Here is a 25,140-nt window from a genome sequence, read left to right as displayed (position 1 = left end):
TTGGCCGAATATTTGTGGCGCCACAATTTATGGCGTCCCTCCAGCCCCCCCCCGATTTATGTTGAAAACGAACCCCCAATGTGATAGTATTAGAAGGTGGGGCCTTGGAGAGGTATTTAGGTCATGAAGGTGGAGCCCTCAGAAATGGGATTAGTGCCCTTATAAAAGGGACCCAGAGAGCTCCCCTATTTGGCCATGTAAGCACACAGCAAGAAGATGGTCTACAACCTGGAAAAGGGCTCTCACAAGAACACAACCATGCTGGCAGCCAGATAACAAACTGCAAGCCTCCAGAACAGTAAGGAATAGATTTCTGTTGTTGATAAGCCACTCAGTCTATGGTACTTTGTTACCTCAGCCCAAACTAAGACAGCGACTTACTTAATCTGTACCATGGGAAATTAATAGTGCCGAGCTCAAAGGATTCAATGAGTCCATCCTTGTGCAAGGTTTTATAAAGATATCGGCGCAGAACAGCACTTAGTGTTTACCACTTAACAAATTCTGTCTTTAGAGTCCCAAGAAGCAAATTTCTGCAAGTTTTCTGTCCTTGTTTTTAGCCCCCGGGAGTTCATAAATATTGAGGTCTAGACTCAGAGCACCCCTCTACACAATTAAAAAGAACTTGTAATGATAAGAAAGAGCACAGAGATGATCATTTATCAATCTTCCCATTTTTCTAGAGAGGAAAGTAAAACACCAAGCTACCTTGACAAAACTACTGGATGCTGTAAAATCAAAAGACGTTAAAAAAAGTTCTGAAAAATTATAGTCATACAAATGTAAGAAATCTTATTCTTGTCCCTTTTTACAACTTCTCTTGGGAATTTCACCCTCTTCAAAGCTTTGCCCATTCACTTAGGCAAAGTGACCATCATGTCTATCCCTTCAGTCCTGACTTCTGTCCTAGGTCCCAGTTCTACAACCCAAATTGTCCATTGGATGGTTCTATCTGCAGACTAGGCAAGAAGAGCAATGCTGAATACATTATTTTTCACTCATGGTTTCTTCCTAGCCCACCTACACCCTAGCTTTCCAGTGGATGGAAATCAATGTGGGGTATTGACACTGGTGCTGGGCCTGTTTGCACTCAGATTCATTCCCTGCCCTCCCCCTGCTCTGCTCAGGATCCTCAAGACAGGTGACTTCTGCAGGCTCAGTTCTCAGGTTTTCTGTGTCAAGTAGTTTCTTGTAGAGTTCCCCTAATGGAAGGCGCTGGCTGGTGTTTTGGAAGTAGAGAGGAAGGGAGAAGCCAAGTTGTTTCCCCTCACCTTCTTTCTTGATCAGTAGGAATGGCTTCTCATGGCTCCAGTGCCCACAGAATGGGCTTGCCATCATCCCAACCTCCACAGATGACCCTACCCTTGGGTTTTGGTAAAACCACCTCTTCTCTTTGTCCTTCCAGTCTAGGCATGGCTGTGGCTTCTATCTGTTGCTGATCTTTTGAGCAGCATTCACCGACCTTTTAGCATAGTCAAGATTATTCATAACATGTCACTTACTGTGTTTGTTGTAAGAGTTGGTTGTTTCTCTCAGAAAGCTCAATGAGTATACACATCAATAATGAGCTTGTCTTCACAAGTCATACATGCATACCAATGTCCTTATTTTCCCATCAGCCTTCAGGGTCTGCCAGTCAGGCATCATGGTCATCTGATCAGTCCTTTCAAAATACCCATGTGAAGCCATCAGAGGGCTGTCTCCACCATCACATCACAATGCCTCCTGCTGTGATCCCGTTGCTTAACTTCAGAGGTACTCAGCCCACAGATAGCTACTTCCCCTATACCCAGGAGGGTACAATACCACACCAGTTCATAATTTGCTGGTGGTGAGGGGGGCCTCCTACATTGGAATTTTCTGTAAAATCATTCTCACTGATTTATCTAACTATATAATATCATGATTAGAATGGGCAGCATGCAAGCACAACCAGATAAAAGAGGACTATTAACACCTTAGAACAGAGAAAGAGAACCCAGGGGTAAATTGCATGAAATTCAGAACTTGAAGAGGTCTTACTATAATAAAGGTACTAGCAAACTGAATGTCAATGAGTCATGAAGTTTAGAATTAGAAGCACCCTTAGATGACACTGAACTCAAGCTCTTCAGTTTGCAAAGAAAAAAAACTGAGGCCCCCAAAAGGTAAGCAATATGTCCAGGGTCACAAGCTAGTGAATGACACAAAAAGGACTAGAACCCAGATAGGTACCTTTTCTCTAGACCCTTGTTTCTCAACATACGTGGACGAGCAGCACTAGCACTTGCTGGGAAAGTTTTAAGAGATGCAGGATGTCAGGCCTTAAGCTAGACCTATGCCTTTAGAATCTGCATTTTAACAACATCCCCAGGTGACTTGTGTACACACTATAATCTGATCCTGACTGGCAGGCCCCGGAGGCTGATAGGAAAATAAGGACAACTGGTTTATGTGTGTGATTTGTGAATACAGGTTCATTACTCATTTGTACACTCAGAGCTTTCTAAGAGAAAAGAACCACACTCTGAGTCCTCTGGGGCTTTCTAGTTCACCCACAGCCAGAGTTGAGGTAGAGATGTTCTCCATTTCTTGAAAAGTACTTGCTCTGTAACTTACAGCAGAAGCCGATATTAAAACTCATAAACACAGGAAGGGAAAGTGTAAATGATGGAGAATGAGGACGTTTAGATTGGTTTTGCTGCTTGGCACTCACTTGTATGACTTGAAAAAAAGCTTCTAAGAACCAGAGCCTGGAACACAGAAGGCACTTGATAAAAATGTGTTGAGTAAATGACTAAAACCTTGTCATATGTGGAGAAAAGATTTCAGGACACAGACTCTCAATGTACAAGTTAACACACATTTGTTGAGCACCTACTACACACTAGATACTGGATGAGGTATGGAGATACCTTCATGACTAACATGTAGACTGAGAAGCTCACCGCCTGGTGGACAAGCTTTCAGAATGTGTGTTCCTAGAAAGCAAGAACTTATCTTCCCTCTTCTCTCTTTAAATGTGCCCTGCACACAAAGATAAGCTTTGCCAATATTCACAAGTATCGTTTTAATTGGAAGCTTTCCACACCCCATTCATACAGTGGGATTGTTGAGTGATGGGGGTGGATTGGGATATGAGAGTTTGGCTTCTCAACCTTCTGTGCTTTTGGATCTATCCCCTACTGGGATTGGGAAATCCTTCTTATCTAATCTCTCCACATTCCCTCCATCTGCCCCTGCTCTGCAGAGCGCTGAGTCTCAGGCAGTTTGACGAAGAGACAGGGGTCAGTTACTTCACTGGAGCAATGGCCCCCCGTGTCCTGAGCCAGTGGCTGAGTGACTTCCTGGTTTTCCCTCCGCAAGGCACCTCTACCCCTAGAGTGCCTGAGTAGCTGCGTTGAAAGTTATCCTTGAGTTTATCTTGAGTTGAAAATTACATTATCGCTTCCTGGGCTGGGCCAGCGCCCAGCTACACTTCTTCACTGTGGCTGAGACTTGGAAGCAGATAAGAGAGGGAAAGAATTCATCAAAAGCTGGTCACTTTGTCTTTCCGCAGAAAGGGACTTTAGCCAAAGGTCAACAAGAGAAAAGGAAATAAAGGCTTCAAGGTCTCTTGTTGGGGTTCATAGCAGGGAATGTTGTCTAGAAAGGCCCTGGCTGGAAAGAAGGTATAGCGTCTTAGCTCAAATAGCAATGATGAGTCAATTATACTTCAATTAAAAAAATAGCAACAATGAGGATGATGATGCCAGGCAAGATTATTAAGCTCCTAATATGTGCCAGGCACAGTGCTAGCTACTACTTTACATGCATCATCTCATTATTTCATTTAATCTTCACAAAAACCCTACGAAATGGATACCTTTTTTTTTCTTTTCTTTTTTTTTTTTTTACCATGCCCCTTTTACAGACTGATTCTGCAGGATCTCACAGAGGATGAAAGAAAAGAAAGAAATACAACTTATATTCATTGAACGTTATATATTAGGCCCCATGCTAGGATTTTTCGTGTGTCATAAGATATGTGAGACAGTGGAGTCAGTCAGTCAATAAATATTACCCCATTCACTTGAGGAATACCTACTGAATTCTACTAGGTGTCAGGTACCCTATATTCAGCGTCTCATTACTGCTAATGACACTAGAGATAGATCCTGTTATCACCATCTCAGAGAAAAGGACAATTAGATGTTCTCCCTTCCTCCTTCCTCCCTCCCTCTCTCTCTCTTTTTCTTTCTTTCTTTCTTTCCTTCCTTCCTTTCTTCCTTTCTTTCTTTCTTCTTTCTTCCTAGTGAATATTTACTAAATGCTAGCTACATTCTTGGACTGGAGAGAGAATGGTATACAAAGCAGACAAGGTCCTGAGCTCATGAAGCTTATTTTGCAAAAACATAAACAAATGAATAAAAAAAGACAGTGTTAGGTAGTTGTGGTACAACCCCAATCTCCGAGGACACAGACAGCTGTGTGTGTGGTAAAAGAATTCACCCGAGGCAGAACAAAGGAGCTAGAAGTTTATTGACTACACTGCAAGGAAGCTGGGGGCAGAACCGTGAAGGAGAGACTGCCTGCCCAGAGGCTGCGTTAGGGAGCTCTAGGTAAGGCAAGTGAGGAGGCATGAGAATGTATGGAATTTTCCTTTTTTGGTACCTGTGCCCGGTTATGAGTAGCCCATTGGTCAGCGAGGGTCTATGGCTATTTTGAGGTGGGTCACCTAAGGAGCCTGTTTGCATTCAGCGCCACGGTCACTGTGGACCTCTCTAACCTTACTCAGGTTTCCATGGCTCAAGCCTGTTGCCCAAAAGCAGCCTCTACAGTGGTGATAACTACCCTCATATAAATGAAACACGTTATATGATAGAAAGTGACTGGGAGCTACTGCAGATTCAGGGTCATTTCTGGGGAGGTGACAATTCAGGTGAGAACTGAATAGCAAGAGCGATTGAGTCATGCAAAGATCTCAGAACAAAGCGCTCTAGCACAGAAATCCTTAGGCCCGCACAACAAGCCTGGAGTATTCAAGGAGTGCTGGAGTTGAATGATCAAGGTGGGAGTAGAACAAGGAACAGTCACAGAGGTAGGCAGGGAGCCTTACAGGCCAGGGCAAGGATTTGGGAATCTAGTCCACATGGAAAGTCCTGGGCTGGGAAGAGGGCCCAAAGGGGCAGAAGGTATTTTTCAAAGCTCACTCTGGTTTCTGTGATGAGAAATAGCCTGTAGGAAGCAAGGGTGGAAGGGGGTAAATCTGCACGAAGGCTGTTACAGAATTTCAAACGAGGGATGATGGTGGCTTAGAGGGGGATGTGGTAGGGAGACGGAGAAGAGTGGGTGGCTGGTTGGAAGCACTGACTGATGCTATGGAAGGCCCCAAGATACTGGATAAGTAGTTTGAGGGCAAAGTTCAGTCTTTGTGGTTTCCACAGAGTTTGGCCAAGGGCCTGGCATTTTATAGGTAATTAGTAAATATATGTTGAACTGAATTGATGCTTAGTGTTTGTTGAATTGGATGTGTTTGCATATCAAAAAGCTCAAGATAGGGACACCTGGGTGGCTCAGTCGGTTAAGCGTCTGCCTTCAGCTCAGGTCATGATCCCAGGGTCCTGGGATCGAGCCCCGCATCAGGCTCCCTGTTCCTCGGGGAGTCTGCTTCTCCCTCTGCCTGCCACTCCCTCTGCTTGTGCTCTCTCTCTCTCTCTGACAAACAAATAAATAAATAAAATCTTAAAAAAAAGCTCAAGATATACACCAGGAGAAGATCTAAAGCAACCATGAGTACTATAATATTGGTGCTCCCCTCACTCAATTTAATGACCTCACAATATTAAAACTGAAGACATTAGATATGAACTAGGTCCAATTAAAGCCAGTTAGTGTTTGTGGAGCATCTTTGACAATATGGGGATCAAAACATCTTCCCTGGAGGGCTGTTTTGGAACAGAGAGGTGGTGTTTGTAAAGAATCCCAGCACATTGCCTTGTTCTGAGGAAGAAGTTCAACAAAGGGAGGCTGTCAAATGGAACAATGCCCTTGGGCCTCAAAGGCCTTCTAAGACAGCACCTACCCAGTATTGTCCTTAGACATGGAGGAGAGGGAGGAAGGAAGTATGGAATGACAGTAAGGACCTCTAAAAATCTGTTGCTCCACTAAAGCAATGAGCACACCGGCAAAAAATCGTGAAAATTAACATTTGCAGAACTCTGGAAATTAGCCAAAGGTTTGCAACACTCTGAGGAGCATTTATTCAAGAAAAAAAAAAGGCTAAAATTTGGTAAGAACAGAGTTCTGCGGATTTTTAACATGCTCTATTCTCATTTCCCCCTCCTGAGTTCTGTGGTAACCTTGAAAACCAGCAGCTCCACCACCACAGCAGCTGTGAAAACCAACAGCCTAGCAGTCACTGGAGGAGGCAGAGGGGATTGGAATGCCTCAAAATTCCCATTTCTAGAGAATAGGCACTATTTGACCTGTCTAGCAGTATTCTTGAAAGTCCTATTTACAGGGCTTGTCTTTATTTGACTAGATTCAGAACTTCTTAGTGGGAAAAGCCCTAGCCTCGGGATATTTGTGGAAAAAAAAACTCATAGTTGCCTGGGGTAGCAATACAAGTTGGGAAAAACAAGAGCCTGGCCCAAAAGCTCAAAAGCTCAAAGGGAAGATTTAAGGAACAAGATGTTCACAGGGGGCTTTGAAAATCTCTGACATATTTATGGGGAGATAGAAAGATGTGTTCATGTGAGGGGCTACGTGCATGCCCAGGAAAAACCTGAGGAAGCTCTAATCCTCACCTCTGGCTAGGTGAGACTGCATAAGCATGAAATGGAAGCAAAGGCAGTGTTAAAAATTGCGGGACTGCTTAAGGCATGCCCCCAAACACAACCAGAGTCCCTCGGCAAGGGTGGGAGACTCAGAGGTTTAATGAAATCTGTCCTGTCTTAGATGATCAGTAAACTAACTGAGCAAAGACTTCAGGAGCCATATATGACAGGGAAAACAGACTATACAGAATTATTCTAGGAAAGTCACTAAACAAACAGCAACAACAACAGCACACAGCAACATCAGAGGAGAGGTGATCTGAGTTGCCACATTACATTATTTAAATGTCTAATTTTCACACAAAAGACCCCCAAAAGCCAAAGTAATCTTGATAAAGAAAAACAAAGCTGGAGGTATCACAATTCCAGCTTTCAAAATATCCTACAAAGCTGTAGTAATCAAAACAGTGTGGTATGGCACAAAAATAGACACACAGATCAACAGAACAGAATAGAGAGCCCAAAATTAAACCTATGTTCATATGGTCAATTCATCTATGACAAAGGAGGCAAGAGTATACAATGGGGAAAACACAGTCTCTTCAATAAATGGTGCTGGAAAACCTGAACAGATACATAGAAAAGAGTGAAATTGGATCACTTTTTAATATACACAAAATAAACTCAAAAGGCACTCATAATGAGACCTAAAACCATGAAAATTCTAGAAGAGAAACAGGTAGTAATTTCTCTGACATTGGCTATAGCCACATTTTTCTTGACATGTTTCCTCAGGCAAGGGAAACAAAAGCAAAGATAAACTGTTGGGACTACATCAAAATAAAAAGCCCTTGCACGGTGAAGGAATGATCAACAGAACAAAAAGACAACCTACTGAATGGGAGAAGATATGTGCAAATGACCTATCTGATAAGGGGTTTATATCCAAAATATAAAGAACTTATACAACACAACACCCCCAAAACCCCCACAAACAGTCCAATTAAAAACATGGGCAGAGGATATTTTTTCCAAAGAAGACATATAGATGACCCATAGACACATAAAAATGTGCTAACATCATTAATCATCAGGGAAATGCAAATTAAAACCACAACAAGATATTACCTCACATCCGTTAAAATGGCTAAAATCAAAAAGACAAAAAATAACAAATGTTGGCAAGGATGTGGAGAAAAAGGAACCCTTGTACACTGTTGGTGGGAATGTAAATTGGTGCAGCCACTGTGGAAAACAGTATGGAGGTTCCTCAAAAACATAAAAATATAATTACCATATGATACAGTAATTCCACTACTGGGTATTTACCCAAAGAAAATGGAAACACTAATTCTAAAACATATAGGCACCCTATGCTTATTGCAGCATTATTTAAAATAGCCAAGATGTGGAAACAACCATTAGCATCCATTGAAAGACAAATGGATAAGGAAGAAGTGGTATACATATATGAAATATCACACAGCCATAAAAAGGTTAGATCATGCCATTTGTGGACAACATGGATGGACCTAGAGAGTATAATGCTAAATAAAATAAGTCAGACTGAGAAAGGCAAATACCATAGGATTTCACTCATATGTGGAATAAAAACAACAACAAACAAATGAATAAGCAAACAAAAACAGAATCAGACCTATAAAACAGAGAATAAACTGTTGCCAGAGGGGAAGAGGGTGGGGGCAGAGGTAAAATGGGTAAAGGGGAGTGGGAGATACAGGCTTCTAATATGGAATGAATACATAATGGGAATAAAAGGCACAGCATAATGAATATAGTCAATAATATTGTAATAGCATTGTATGGTGACAGATGGTAACTACACTTGTGGTGAGCATAGCATAATGTGTAAACTTGTTGAATCACTAAGTTGTATACCTGAAACTAAATCTAATGTAGCAGTGGGTCAACTATACACACAGACATACACACACAAGTCCAGTTTTCAATAAAAGGTAGTTCTTTGAAAAGATCAATGAAATTGAATAACCTTTAGCTAGACTAGGTAGTCTGACCAGAAAAAAAGGAAGAAAAAAAAAAAAAAAGAAGACATAAGTTACTAAAATCAGGAATGAAAGAAGGGACACCACTACTGATATATATAATAAGGGAAATAATAAGGGAAACTATGAACAACTATATGCCAACAACTTAGATAATCCAGATGAAATAGATAAATTCCTAGAAAGACACAAACTACTGGAATTGACTCAGGAAGAAAGAGAAAATCTGAATAGACCTATAACAAGTAAAGAAGTTGAATTAGTAATTTTGAAACTTCCCACAAAAAAAGTTCATGCCCGATGGCTTTACTGGTAAGTTCTACCACAAACATTTGAAGAATTAACACAAATCCTTCACAAACTCTTAAAAAAATAGAAAACAAGGGAATACTTCCCAATTCATTCTAAGAGCCCTGAATTATCCTGATATCAGAACTAGACAAAGACTCACAAGAAAAGTACAGACCAATATCTTTTATAAACACAGACACAAAATTCCTCAATAAAATACCAGTAAATGAAATCTAGCAACACATTTAAAAAAAAAAAATTATAGACCATGACCAAGGGGAAATTATTCTAGGAATGTGAGCTTGGTTTTTTTAAAAAAAAATCAATCAATGTAGTAGATCACATTAATATAATAAAGTTAAAAAAAGTGATCTCAATAGACATAGAAAAAGCATTTGACAAAATCCAACACCCTTTCATAATAAAAAAAAAATCACACAACAAAATAAGAATAAAACTTCCTCAAATGTCTTAAAGACATTTAAGAAAAACCCTCCACTAGCATCATAAAAGTTTTCCTCTTAAAATAAGGAAAAAGCCCAGAATGTCTATTCTTGCCACTTCTATTTAACATTGTACTGAAGTTTCTATCCACAGTTATTAGGCAGGAAAAAATAAATAAAAAGCATACAGATTGAAAAGGAAAAAGTAAAACAATCTCTATTTGTAGGTGCCATGATCTTATAGATAGAAAATTCTAAGAAATCCACAAAAAAACTATTAGAGCAAATAAATGAGCTCAGCGAGGGTGCAGAATACAAGATCAGTACACAAAAATCAGTTTTATCTCTACAGAGTAGCAATGAATAATCTGAAAATGAAATTTAAAAACTCATAGAGACAAAGTAGATTAGAGGTTATCAGGGGATGAGAGGAGTTTCTTTATGAGATGACGAGAATGTTCTAAAATAAGATAGTAGTGAGGGTTATACAACTCTGAATATACTAAAAACACTAAGTTTTATACTTTAAAATGGTCAATTTTATGGTATGAGAACAACATGCCAGGAAAACTGTTATTTAAAAAAAAGGGAGGGGGGCCTGCCCTGGACCTACATATAACAAATACACTGAAAATAAGTTCAATATACACATGGGGTCCTCTGCCTCTTGAGATCTGGCACTTGATGCTGACACAGTATAACCAAAACTGTAAACACCCATGCCTGTAACTAACACTGATCTGGCCCCAGGGATCACGTCTCTACATCTCTTGCCCGATGTCCTCAGAATAGAAGACAAGCGTGATTCTATCCTATGATGATCTGTGTGTTATGTCACTGCCGGTGGAGGGATGGACACTGCTTGGAGCCCAGGAAGGACTGCAGTGACAAAAGCACTTCAGTCAGAGGAAAGATAATCAACTTGTCAAATTCTTCCTCAGTGTATGCTTGCACAACAAACTATCATTCCCAATATTACCAAGCATCCACTTTCTTGTTCTTCTTTCTATTTCTTTATATTCTGAAAGGTCTTACAAATTAAAATAATATTTGCAAGACTGGTGTGCCTGGGTGGCTCAGTTGGTTAAGCATCCAACTCTTGGTTTCGGCTCAGGTCATGATCTCATAGGTTGTGGAATCGAGCCCTGTGTCAGGCTCCATGCTCAGTGGGGACTATGTTTGGGATTCCCTCTTTCCCTCTCCCTCAGCCCCTCTCCCACTCTCTCTCTCTAATAAATAAATAAATCTTTTTAAAAAAGAATAATATTTGCAAGATTATATATTCTCATGGCTGAGAACAATTCTGCAACACTCAGTGTTATGAGTTGAATTGTGTTCTCTCAAAATTCATATGTTGAAGTCTTAATCCCCAGGACCTCAAAATGTGACCTTATTTGGAAATACGGTATTTATAGAGGTAATTAGATTAAAATGAGGTCATTGGAGTGGGTCCTAATACATTATGACTTGTGTCATTATAAAAAGGGGAAATTTGGAGACACGCACTTAGAGGGAGAATGCCATGTAAATACCATGGCAGAAATCAAGACGATGTATCAATAAGCCAAAGAATTATGGCAAGTCACCAGAAGAAGAGAGAAATCTTCCTCACAGTCTTCAGAAAGAACCGACTCTGCCAACATCTTGATCTAGGATTTCTAGCTTCTAGAATTGTGAGATAATAACTTTCTCTTGTTTAAGTCAACTCAATATTCCTTGTTATAGCAGCTATAGAAAATTAATACATTAAGCAGTTCATATTATTCTTAAATTTGGGCATGTATAGGATAATATGTGAAGCATGATGCTGATTTATATGATGAAATCATATTATATATTATGTTTTATAATAACATTAATAACATGATATATTAATATAATATTTTGTAATATAATGTGCACTATCATGTGATTACTTATCATGACCCATATATTATATTACATATATAATATATAACATATATTTTATATATATGTTATTATGTATATAATATATAACATATATAATAATATAGATTAATTGTTATAGTTCATAATATGTTGTGAAATATCGTGATTATTTATCACATGACCCCATTATTATGTTTGAATATGACATTTAAAGTTCTTAGTTCATTTGCTTTAATTATTAGCAAACTGAACAATTGCTTTGGGAATTTCATTGATAATTATAGCTGCTACTGGCTCAGGGGAGTACAGTTTCTTCAAATTAAAATTAGTTTTAAAAAGTAAAAATTACAATAGCTCAAGAAAGTTTGTCTAATTTGGCATTGTTGTCAAAAGAATACATGCTAAAATCTTGTGTAAAAATCTGTGTAAAACAAGAGGTAGTCATTTTGCTGAACTGAAGGCAATAAAAAAAATTTTAATGGAACTAATATATAACAATCTATGAATCATGTGTATATATAATATCTCTGGCCATGAACAGAACACTCAGACAAGCATAATAATGATTAAAGTAGTCATTTTTGATAGTTCTTGGCTTTTAGTCATATACAAATCATAACTTTATAAGTATTTTTTGATTTTGTCATTATGAAGGTATATTTGTCAATGTGGGAGGACAGAACATACTTCATTTAACAGTTTGCTAGCTTGATTTATAACTTTTAAATATTTAGACGTGCGGTATGTGGGCCTCCACTTGTACTCATGCCCCAGGCCCTGTAATCGTCAGGGGTGGGCCAGGACGCAGCAATGACAGAAGAAATAAAGCCTGAAGCCATGAACAGGAGCCAAACTAATGTCTCAGACTTGCTCCTACTACATCTTAAAATGCCATTCTGTAAGCTTCATGTGGAAACCTGATGTAGTCCCTAGAAGGAGTGACAAGTGTCTCACTACCTTTGCCTTCCTGGGCCATTGTCTCAATGACCCTACAAGTCCTTCTCAGTTGGGGGTTGTGTGGCTCTGTGGTCTCAAATGGCACTTGGCTCTCACCAGGTTTCCTAAACCTAATACATTTCACCGTTCCAAACATTAGGGCTGTGTCGTGGGCTTGCATTGTATTCCTTTGCAGTAACTCCGCTGTGCCACCCTCAAGTAAACAGAACGATGTTACAGCTACACTTCACTCCTACCTATATTTGGAAAAAATACTGTGCAGTTTGAGAAAAGGCTTGCAGAGCAATCCTCAAAGCTGCGATAGTCACCCTGGCTATCATTTTGTTACGTTCTACCTGTCCTCTCGTGGCGAGGCTTGCCTGCTTGCTGGGGGCTGTGAGGACAGGGAAAGGAGACTAGCATTCTATCTGGGAATTAGTCTCGGGTAGAGAAGAACTCTTAGGAACAGGGTTAAGTGGTGACAGCAGAGAAAAGGGAAAAAGTAGGTCACTGGTTTCTAAGGGAAAGAGAAAAAATTGCATCAAAACACCAACTGGGCTAACTGAACGTAATAATAAAAAGTAAAAAAAAAAAAAAAAACCCACCTACTGGTGAGGCTCCTGGGTGGCTCAGTTGGTTAAGCATCTGACTCTTGATTTCGGCTCAGGTCATGATCTCAGGGTTGTGATCAAGCCCCGCCTGGGGCTCTGTGCTCAGCAGGGAGTCTCCTTGAGATTCTCTCTCCCTCTCCCCCTCCCCCCACTACCCATGTGCATGCTCTCTCTCTCTCTCTCTCTCAAGTAAATAAATAAATCTTTAAAAAAAGAAAAGGAAAAGAAAATGCCACTGTCAATGCCCAAAAAAGGATGAAGATTGACCTGCAAAAGACCCCATGGGATTTCCAACTTCCATTGTATTTTACTGTAGCTCCCTCCAAGCAAACATGGCAACTATCTGTACATTTCATGCTCTCGCTGCCTAATCTGATGGATAATCAGACGGCTAACACGAAACAGAGAGGCCTGACATCAAAGGATACTTTTAGCTGTGACTGAGCATCTTTAAGGATATCAATATCCTCTCTGCAGACATCAGCTCACAAAAGCCGTATACTATCTTTGTATAAAATTAAAAACCATGAGAGACTCCGACTGGGCTCATCAGAAAGATGATAGCAAAGGAAGAATGAAAACATCAAGAAGTAAGGACATACAAGTGTTTAAAAATAATTTTGATAACAAAAAAGGAATTCTCGATGCAAATACAACAGTCAGAACGTCAACAGCCCGGTGCTTCACAGTAAAGGCAGATTAGTGAACCGCATTCATCCACCTCCGATGCAGATTATCTGCCACATTTGAAACACAGATTAACAGGAACAAATAAGGCACGGGGGTGGGAAGCATTTCTACAGCAAGTAACGGAAGTTTTAATCTTTGTTTAAAGAAGACTTCAAAAGGATTCCACATATCGACCGATGGTGAGATCATTAAAAAAAAAAAATAACTTCAAGAATGCAATGCTGAGTGACCAAGTTTCTGACCTGTTTTAAGATCAATCAACATTTTCTACCGAGATAAGTAGAATGCAATTAGCACTTCGGTGATTTTAAAGGCTCTTTTACGGTTGCCTTTCATAGGCTGACGAAATAGCAGAACGGGGTGGCTGAAGGCCAATGTTTATTTTTACCCATTACCTGTTTTATTAATGGGACTGTGGGCCACTGGGCCCTTTAGGCACACACAAATATATTAAAATACCCCACACTGTAATTAAGTGGCACAGAAGGGATTAGAGCAAATTCAGTGGCTGTTATATTTGCTGTAGGAGTCATCTAGGTCAGACATTCTGATGCTCTTGTGGTAGAGCCCAGTGAATTTTATTTCTGAAGTCTACAAAATATATTCTTGCAGAGCGAGGGCTTTAATAAATGGCTCTTATCCCCCAAATAAAAACATACATCAAGAAAAATGCCCCAAGCGGATGCTCCTACAGTGAAGGAAGAGAACCCCTTAGCCAGAGGAAAGGACAAATGCATCACGAATCACATCAGTTTAAGAAATGGGGTCTTTAGACTCCAATAACAAAGGACTCAAAATGAATCAAACCCATGTAACTCTCAGTCCCAGCCCAGGGCTTTCTTCCCTCCCCTATGTGAGTCAGAACTTCTGCCTCTGAGTTTTTTAAAGGGAAGACAAATAAAGTGATCCCTAACTGTTGGCCTGTTCAGTGACTAGAGCATCAGGAATGCAATGCTTGCAGAAACACAGAAGAGATCCTTTTGGGCTCCAGGCCTAACACTGCCCTGTATCATTTTTTTTGTTTGATTTGACCAAATCCATTGTCATAACTAAATGTTAGATTGATTTTAAAAATAGAAAATGTAAGTAGGTTTTTGCTCTCGTCAACATGTTCAGAATCAGCGATAGAATCAGCCACACTTGAGGTTAGTGCCAGTGCTAGTCTCTTGTGAATCTTCGTATCAGAGAAAAAGCAACATGGAATGAGGGCAGGGCAGCACGGAATGGAATCTGGACACACTGTTTTGGCCCAAGCAGAGGACAACATTGCCCCTGCCCCAAAAACCTCTGGAGAAACATTTAGAAGTGACAAGAAGGGAGATAAAAGTACTTACGAGGACCCTGGACTTGCAGTGGGAGGGGGGCCTGGAGAAATGAAAGGAAAACAAAAGAAACAGTCAGGCTGGGTTACTGGAGAGTGAGTGTGGGTTCAGTCAAACCATTACAGATGAAAGTTCGCAACCACCCTGAGGTAAGATTTATTTTTCTGGGATTTATTATTTTGTTTCAGTTCCCCACAATCACCTCTACCAAAAAACGTACCAGTGAGCACCTGTCTAGAGCCCACAGTTCCGGGCCTGGAAAACGCTAGGACAAGTGCTGACGAATGAGTCGCTAGAGTAGGCGTCCTCACGCTATGTGGGGGGTTTGCAGTGGGAGGCTGAGTGGTCCCAGGAGCACACTGGTCGAGACAGGAGAGGTTTGGAAGGCAGCTGGACAGACAAGGGGCATATGTGCTGCAGACCTTCCCATCTTCTCTCTCACTGGCATGGTGGTTTAGAGCAGGGCTGTGGGGTCAGACAGATCTGGACCCCACTCCTGCTCTGCCATTTACTAGCTGGGCAACCCTGCACATGGTCCTTAACCACTGGCCCTGGTTTACTTACTTGTAAAATGGGTGCAACTGTACCAGCTTTAGAAACTGTCCCAGTTTCTAGGCACATAGGACATTTTCAGTATGTGCCCATTCCCTCTACCCTCCCCCCCCCAAGAATGCTGAGGGCCAAAGGCCGTCCCCAGCAAAAGGTGGCTTACCAAACTTGACGAACAAGACTCCAGTGGTAGAAACCACCTTCTTGCCGTTTGTTGCCACACACTGGAAGTAGCCTGTGTCTGTGGTGTCGAGGTTTCTAATCCGCAGCCTGGAGCCATAGTTGGTTGCCCGAAAGGAGATCCTCCGAGGCTCCTGCACCACAGGTGCATCATTTTTGAACCAGCGGATGGTGGGAGGTGGATTCCCAGACACTTTGCAGTGCAGTTCAGCTGTCTGCCCCAGGGACGTGGTGATGTTATTCATCGGTTCATCGAGGGTCAGGTAAGAATCTGTGAGCACAGGGCGAAGGAAGCAGGTGAGAGGGGTAGACAGCTAAGGGGCACCTCCGAGCAACCCAAATCCACTCCAGTGTGCCCCAGGACCACAGAGAGACTGCACAGGAGAGGCATGGTGGAGACAGACCAGGCATGAAATTATACATTTACTGAGACCCCGTGACTATAGAACAATCACCCACGGAGCCTGCTGCTTACAAGGAAACTTGTCACTAACCATCGTTTAAAGCCCAAAGTTTTCAAATGACCATATGGTAACCCATGGATAAGTAAATGTACATCCTAAGCCAACACAGAATGAGATTTTGTGTTTCAAAGTATGAGAAGAACACACGGTCCTTGTTACAGACTCAAACAATACTGTGAAGAAGAAAAGGCTTCAAAATTCACCTCAAATCTTTCCACCCCAAAATGATACCATTCTTTTTTTTTTTTTTTAAGATTTTATTTATTTATTTGAGAGAGAGAGAGAGCACATGAGAAGGGGGAGGGTCAGAGGGAGAGGCAGACTCCCCGCTGAGCAGGGAGCCCGATGCGGGACTCGATCCTGGGATTCCAGGATCGTGACCTGAGCCGAAGGCAGTCGCTTAACCAACTGAGCCACCCAGGCGCCCAAATGATACCATTCTTAACATGCTGGCAAAGATCCTTCCAGCTTGTCCACTTTTGATAGGAAAGAAAGCATGAAAGACTGGAAAAGTAGGAGCGACATATTTATACGCACATAGCACAAGATCAGGAAGGATGCTGAAAACCTTGCGGCCAGTGATCATATAAGCCCCAGGTTGCTGGCAGACAAAGTAATGAGGCAATGAATAGTTCCATAATGTTACTCATATCAACCATTAAGATGTTACAATAAATAACTCTATATATTCAACTTTTAATTGAGATATAATTTACATTTTAGGAAATGTACCCATCTTCAGTTACATAGTTCCAGAAGTACTGACAAATGCATATATCCATGTAACCAATGCCCTTACCAAGATAGAGAGCATCCTGAACAACCCAGAAAGTACCCCTAAGATCCTCTGTAGTCAATGCTTGCTTCCATCTGCACCCCCATCTCCATTCTAGGCAACTACAGTTCTGATTTCTATCATCATAGACTAATTTTGTCTGTTCTAGGATTGCATATAAATGGAATCATACTGTATGTACATTTTTCATTTGGCTTCTTTAGAGATTTCTTAAACATTTTAATAATGAAATAAATTTTAAATTTATTCTTCAATAATATATTTTAAACCTCATATTGATATTAGTTGCAGAATCCAGTACAGAGAAAATAATTTACTATTTAAAAAATTAAGTTCAATATTTTTTTAAAACAATTGGTCTGTTGTTGATGTATAAGGAGTTTTCTTTGACTTCATGTTCCCTGACCACCCATTCTTGGGTCGATCTCCTCTGCCATACCCTCCCATTGCCTTCTGTCCTTCCCTGACTCCCACCTGGGATGGATTGTTAAGCAGTTGTCCTCTTTGTGGGACTACAAGCCTGTAAGGGCAGGCATCTAGAATGTTTTGCCATCATTGTATCTTTAGTGTATCCTACCGTCTAGCAGCATTGTCCAATAGGACTTTCTGTAATGATGGAAATGTTCTATAATCTGCATCGTCTAAATGGCAGCCACCAGCTACAGGTGAGCTACTGAGCACATGATATGTAACTAGAGCAACTGAAGAACTGAATTTTTTTTTAAGATTTTATTTATTTGTTTGCCAGAGAGAGAGAAAGAGAGAGAGCGTGCAAGTGAGCGCACAAGCAGGGAGAGTGGTAGGCAGAGGGAGAAGCAGGCTCCCCACTGAGCAAGCAGCCCGATGTGGGACTCGATCCCAAGACCCTGGGATCGTGACCTGAGCGAAAGGCAGACGCTTAACCGACTGAGCCACCCAGGCGTCCCAAGAACGGAATTTTTAAATTTAAATTTTAACAGCCACACGTGGCTAGTAGCTGCCGTATGGTACAGCATAGGCAGAGCATAGTAAATTTGTTGAATTTAATGGAACTTTGTTGAAAAATAACCCTTTTTGGGAGAGATCTAAGTGGCTAATTTAAAAGCACCCAAATTCCTATAAAATGCTTTCATATATGCCCAAAATAAATAATTCATTAAGTACCTTAATTTTCCACAAAAAGATCAGGGAGAGATGTCAAAGTCTGGGCAGTCCCACAGGAGTATGTCACGCATGTGAATGACATTTATCTTTTGTGAGTGGTAGAAAACAGATTAAGTATGACTATCACTCACTGTGTTTCCAGAATGACACTTTTCATCCCACTTAAACCAATGAATAATTATCCTTCACAACGCAATCATGAGCCCATAAATTATGTTGCTAATGTCTTGCTTCTTTCCATTTATATTCTGATCTTTATCTCTGAACTTGTTTCTCTAATCTATATCCATATATATTCAAACTATGAATGTTTTTGCTCATGGACAGAAGCACATGTGTTCCTAAGACGTTTGAGGTGTGTGCCCAGAGAGTAGAGAGACTAAGGAACAGGTGGCTTTATGGAGCTGCCATCATGGCCTCACAGTCCTGTCTCCTGCCCAGAGAATGGCTAACTATGTATCCTTGCTAGAAAAGAAACATAGAAATAGCAATGCCAATATAAGCATAGTGATTAATACTCCATTGGGCAGGTTCTGGAACTCAACTAACTGGGTTTGAATCCCGGGTCAGCCCTCAATTCTGACTGACTTTAGGCAAGTTACTTAACCTCTGGGAACCTCAGTTTAACTGAAAAATAGGAATATATTAAATAGGACTCTACCAGGCAAAGCTGTTGGAGGATTAAAATTAAATTGGGCGACACATAGGCAGCACTTAAACTAGTGTTAGGCAAAAAAGTAAGCACTCAAAATGTTAATCAATGTTACTGCAATTCTTTTTATAATAATAACAATTTTTGTATAATGCTTTTCAGGTTACTGAGTCTCGCGTTCTCCTCTAACAATCTGGCAAAGTCGGAAAGGAGGAGCATTAATGATCACAATAAGGAAATCACATCTCAGAGATGCACTGACCGGGCCCGTGGTCTCTCAGTGAGCTCGCTGTACATTGTGCCCAAAGCCTCCAGCGCTAGCAGCCTTAAGTTCTCAGGCTCAGCCAAGGAGAAAGTCCAAGTGAGCCAACAGGCCAATACGGTAGTGAGCACAGATGGACTATTTAGAATCCTACAGTATGCCGGGGGCTTTACTTCTGTACTCACTCGCTCAATAACCCCACAAGGCAGGAACTGTTATCATTGCTTTATAATGATGAGACCTAGGATCAGAGAGGTTAAGTGACTTGCCCAAGGTCGCATGGCTGAACTGAGGTCTAATCCAGATCTCTCGGACTCCAAAACCTAGCTCTTTCTATTCTCCCAGACTGCCTGGGCAGCTCGAGCCCCACTGAGGGGGGGGGACAGAACTTGAGTTTCTTCCCTAAAAAAGAGCCAGCTGGGGACACACACCCACATCCCCACAGGGCTGTGATCTGCCCCTAACTCCAGTCAGGATTGTCTAGCTAATGGGTTTAAACTTTAGCTGGTGTTCTGGTTTCCCTCCAGAAGCCAGGTAACTCACCTTACCTGCTACATGGGGATCCCAATTCCCCTGCCTATCCCCTGACAGGCCCTTCTCCCTTTTTTTTTTTTTTTTTTTTAAGATTTATTTATTTATTTATTTGAGAGAGAAGCGGGAGAGGGATAGAGGAAGAGGGAGAGAATCTCAAGCCCAGACTCCCCAGTGAGCACAGAGCCGGACATGGGGCTCAGTTCCACGGCCCTGAGATCATGACCTGAGCTGAAAATAAGAGTCAGACGCTCAACCGACTGAGCCATCCAGGCGCCCCCTACCTTCTTTCAATATTGAAGCTAACCAACACCAAGCCACACTCCCAGAGGCCAGGATGACAGCTGCTGGGTGCATGCCTCAGGGGTTAACATTACCTGCTGAGTTTTAGTCAAAAACCAAAGTCACTTCTACTTCTTCTCTTTAGTTTTCTCTGACAGGTGGTTGGAGCCAACGCCCAGCCAGCTCTGTGGCCAAGTCCACATAACACATCACATAAAAGGGTGGCTGGCACTTCAAACTATTTCTTTGACTCCAAACTCCAGTTACTTTGCATGATACCATAATCACAGACATACAGAGCTTCAAGTTTGTTCTTCTAGGAACATAAATTAACCAAGAACCAGAGAGTTCTATCATGTGGGGGAGGGGTAGTTTTTTAATTACCCTCTGAAGGCGTATTCAGATTTATTGAAAACAAATTAGTAAGGGCTGATCTAATGTACAAAATCAACCCTCACAGACTCTGGAGCCAGAATGCCTGAATTCATGTCCTAGTTCTGCTCCTTATCAGCTGTGTGACCTTGGCCAAGTTGTGTACCCTCTCTGTGTCTCAGTTTCGTTATCTGTGAAATTAGTACACTAGGTGTATCTTCCTCATAGGGCTATTTCAAGCATGAAAGGAATTAACACATGGCAAGTGCTTGGAATAGGCTCTGACACAGAGCAAGGAGCATGTGAGTTTCTGTTATTTTTATCAGCTGTATTTTTCTTTTCTTTTTCTCACAGATATCTTATTCCTAAAAGTAAGGAATGATTATTCATCCAACTGATTGGTTTCCTGACCAAGTCTAGTCTTGATTTTATAGAAAAGGACACCAGTGGGATGAAGTCACCTGCCTGAGATCACATAGCTAATACACTGAAGGCAAGAGTGGTTGACTTGTCCTTGAAGCTCTACGTAATACCCACCTACAAACAAAACTGAGGACTGCAGGGCATCTTGAAATCAGTGTAGTCACTGGCCCAAGTGGTATATGTCCAGAGAGAACAAAGGAAATGTAAACAAATCTTTGTGTTTATTGAACAAAGGAGCCCTGCCACAAACACAGGGAATTTGGTTTTAAATTGTTACCAATAAAGAATAATGTTCAAATTTGTTTCCCATCTGTAGCTGCTCACTTAGAACAAGCAAATGGCCTGGCCCTCAGTTTGGCAAAGACTAGGAGCATCAGAACAACATTTGGCCTAAACAACATGAAAGCATTTTGTGACTGGAATAAAATAAAATAAAATCGCATGTCTGCATCATTACTATCAGCCTTGTTGTTAACAAGCCCCTGGCTACAATCCATTTCCTTCCCAGAACCAGCTGGATCCTTCTGCAGCAGCCTCACGGGCCACACTGGGGGATCCATTCTCTTCTCTACTCCTAAAGCTTGGTGTGGCCACTGAGGGTTCTGATCCAGTAGTCATTCGTTTCAGGGAACACGTGGGTATCTCCAGGAAGAAGCCCAGTGCAGAGGACACCTGCAAAGTGGACCCGACACTCGCTGCGCCGCAAGCTAGCTGCTTGTGTCAGTCATTTCACATCCTAGACTCTGGCTTCATGCTCTGTTACATGGGCCTGTGCAGGCTGTTCCTCCTGAGTGGTCTACGTTTCCATACGGAGTAGCCACAGAAGCCCTGGAGGGCAGACAGCACGTACCAGCTGGGCCTGATGCCACACAGAGCAATGGGGTGTCTACATTTATACCTGGCTACTCATACTTTCTTGCAGTGGCTTGACTCAATACCTCTGACAATGTGTGCTTGAGCTGTGGAAGCTTTCTCATCCTTCTTTCCCTTCTTCCTTAGGCCACAAATGCTGGCAGACTGGCCAGGAGCAGCTGGACTATAATTTGGTTTCAGAGAGAAAAATACTCCAATTCTGCTGACTCCACCTTCTAGCTCTGTGTTGCTGTGTCTCCCAGTGGGGTGGTACTGGTAATAATGATGATCATGATAAAAACATCAACGATGATGATACAATAATGACAGTGGTAACAGTTAACCCCTCAAGGGTACTTCCTTTATGGCAGGTGTTGTTACAAGCTAGTTTTATTATCCTCATCTTACACATCAGAAACCTAATGCACAGATAGGGTAAGGAAGCTGTCTGAGATCCCACAGTGAGTAGAAGTGAATCAAGTTATTGATTCAATGCAATTACAATCAAGATCCCAGCAAGTTATTTTGTGGATATTGACAAACTGGTTCTAAAGTTTCCATGGAGAGGCAAAAGATCCAGAATAGCCAAAATAATATTGAAGGAGAAGATCAAAGTTGGAGGACTGATACTACCCAATTCCTGATATAAAGCTACAGTAATCAAGACAGTGTCGTATTGATGAAAGAATGGACAAACAGATCAATGAAACAGAACAGAGAGCCCAGAAATAGACCCACATAAGTATAGTCAACTGATCTTTGACAAAAAGCAAAGGCAATACAAAGGAACAAAGAGAATCTTTTCAACAAATGGTGCTGGAACCACTGTACATGCACCTGCAAAAAAGTGAATCTGGACACAGATCTTACACCTAAAGGAACAAAGAGAATCTTTTCAACAAATGGTGCTGGAACCACTGTACATGCACCTGCAAAAAAGTGAATCTGGACACAGATCTTACACCTTTCACAAAAATTAACTCAAAATGGATCATAGACCTAAATGTGAAATGCAAAATTATAAAACTCCTGGAAGGTAACAGGAGAAAAATCTAGATGATCTTGAATATGATAATGACTTTTGAATTTATTTTTTTAAAGATTTCATTTATTTATTTGTGAGAGAGAGAAAGAGAGTGCCAGCACTAGTGGGGGAGGGGCATAGGGACAAGCAGACTCCCTGCTGCGCACGTAGAGCTCGATCCCAGGACCGCAGGATCATGACCTGAGCAGAAGTCAGACGCTTAACAAACTGAGCCACCCAGGCGCCCCACAATAATGACGTTTTAGATACTACTGGGAAGACATGATCCATGAAAGGAGTAACTGACAAGCTGAACTTCATTAAAGTTAAAAAAAAAATTCTGCTCTGCAGAAGACAGTGTCAAGAGAATGAGAAGACAAGCCACAAAATGGGAGAAAATATTTACAAAAGAAACATCTGATAAAGGAATGTTGTCCAAAATATACAAAGAAATCTTAAAACTCAAGGAGAAAACAAAAACCTGATTAAAAAACAGTCCAAGACCTTAACAGATACACCTCATCAAAGATATAAAAATGGCAAATAAGCATATGAAAAAATACTCCACATCAGATGTCATCAGGTAAATGCAAATTAAAACAACAAGATACTGCTATATACTTATGAGAATGACCAAAATCCAGAACACTGACAACACAAAATGCTGGGGAGGATATGGAGCAACAGGAACTCTCATTCTTTGCTGGTGGGAATGCAAAATGGTACAGCCACTTTAGAAGACAGTTTGGCAGTTTCTTACAAAACTGAACATATTCTTAGCATATGATCTAGTAATCTCACTCCTTGATATTTACCCAAAGGAGGTGAAAACTTACGTTCACACAAAACCCTGCATAAAGATGTTTATAGATTTATTCATAACTGACAAAGCCTTGAAGAAACCAAGATGTCCTTCAGTAGGTGAATGGATAAACTATAGTACATCTAGACACTGGAATATTATTCAGCACTAAAAGAAAATGAGCTATCAAGCCATGAAAAGACATGAAGGACACTTAAATTCATATTATTAGGTGAAAAAAAGCCAAACTGAAAAAGCTACATACTGTCTAATTTCAACTGTATGACACTCTGGAAAAGGTAAAACTATGGAGACAGTAAAAAGATCAGTGGTTGCCAGGGGTTGGGGGGAGGGGAACAGGGAGGGGATGAATGAATAGGCGAACTGAGGATTGTTAGGGCACTCTATAATGGTGGATACCTGTCATTACACATTTGTCTAAACCAACAGAATGTACAACACCAAGAGTGAACTGTAATGTAAGCTATGGATTTTGGGTGATCGTCAATTGTAAGATGTACCACCCTCATGTGGGATGTTGATAATGGGGGAGCCTGTGGCAGCAGGGGGTATACAGAAAATCTCTGTATCTTACTCTTAATTTTGCTCTGAACCTAAAACTGCTCTAAAAAAATAGTCTTAAAAAATTTAGATGCTCTATTACCCTACGACCCAGCAATTGCACTACTGGGTATTTACCCCAAAGATACAAATGTAGGGATCCAAAGGGGCACATGCACCCCAATGTTTATAGCAGCAATGTCCACAATAGCCAAACTGTGGAAGGAGCCGAGATGCCCCTCAACAGATGAATGGATAAAGAAGATGTGGCATATATATACAATGGAATATTATGCAGCCATCAAAAAAAAAAAAAAACGACATCTTGCCATTTGCAATGACATGGATGGAACTAGAGGGTATTATGCTAAGCGAAATAAGTCAGTCAGAGACAGACAATTATCATATGATCTCACTGATATGAGGAATTTGAGAAACAAGGCAGAGGATCATAGGGGAAGGGAGGGAAAAATGAAACAAGACAAAACCAGAGAAGGAGACAAACAGTAAGAGACTCTTAATCTCAGGAAACAAGCTGAGGGTTGCTGGAGTGGAGGGGGCTGGAGGGATAGGGTGGCTAGGTGATGGACACTGGGGAGGGTACGTGCTATGGTGAGCGCTGTGAATTGTGTAAGACTGATGAATCACAGACCCGTACCTCTGAAACAAATAATACATTATATGTTAATAAAAAAAATTAGATGCTCTAAGTTTTCATTCTAGGACAGAAGTTCTCAAACTTTCTGATTTCAAGACCCCTAAAGACTAAATATCGAGCCCCGGACACCTGGGTGGCTCAGTTGGTTGGATATCTGCCTTTGGCTCAGGTCATGATCCCAGGGTCTTGGAATCGAGTCCCACATCAGGCTCCCTGCTCAACAGGGAGTCTGCTTCTCCCCATGCCTGCAGCTCCCCCTGCTTGTGCTCTCTCTCTCTGACAAAAAAAAAAAAAAAAATCTTTAAAATATTGAGGACCTCGAAGAGAAAATTTAAAAACATTTGTTTACTAATTTATTGAAAAATAAAAAAGTAATGTCATTACTTAACATAAATAATACATTTCAATGAAAAATAACCATATTTTATATACACACATACATAGTGAAAAGGATGGCATTGTTTAAATTGTTGTAAATCTATTTGGCTTAAGAGCAGACAGCTGGATTCTCCTCTTTCTGCATTTAATCTGTTGAAATATGTTGTTTTGGTTAACGTATATAAAGAAAATGTGGCTTTACACAGCTGGAAAAGGGAGGGGTATTTTAATTGTCTTCTCAGATAATTTAGAATATCCTTCTGTGAT

General features: G+C 41.0%; 1 protein-coding gene across 1 annotated transcript in view; it reads right to left on the bottom strand.

Moving 5' to 3' along the window:
• ROR1 (receptor tyrosine kinase like orphan receptor 1) overlaps positions 1–25,140 on the bottom strand; it is a 396,422-nt gene that overhangs the window by 113,545 nt on the left and 257,737 nt on the right. Inside the window, exons 3-4 of the mRNA XM_044914331.1 lie at positions 15,657–15,944; positions 14,957–14,987 (exon numbers count right to left, since the gene is read on the bottom strand). Of these exons, the coding sequence (XP_044770266.1) occupies positions 14,957–14,987; positions 15,657–15,944 (319 nt within the window). The remainder of the gene's footprint in view (positions 1–14,956; positions 14,988–15,656; positions 15,945–25,140) is intronic.

This window comes from Neomonachus schauinslandi, chromosome 4, assembly GCF_002201575.2.
Source record: "Neomonachus schauinslandi chromosome 4, ASM220157v2, whole genome shotgun sequence".
In the NCBI taxonomy this organism is placed as follows: domain Eukaryota; kingdom Metazoa; phylum Chordata; class Mammalia; order Carnivora; family Phocidae; genus Neomonachus; species Neomonachus schauinslandi.
This window is presented reverse-complemented; position numbering and strand designations above follow the sequence as displayed.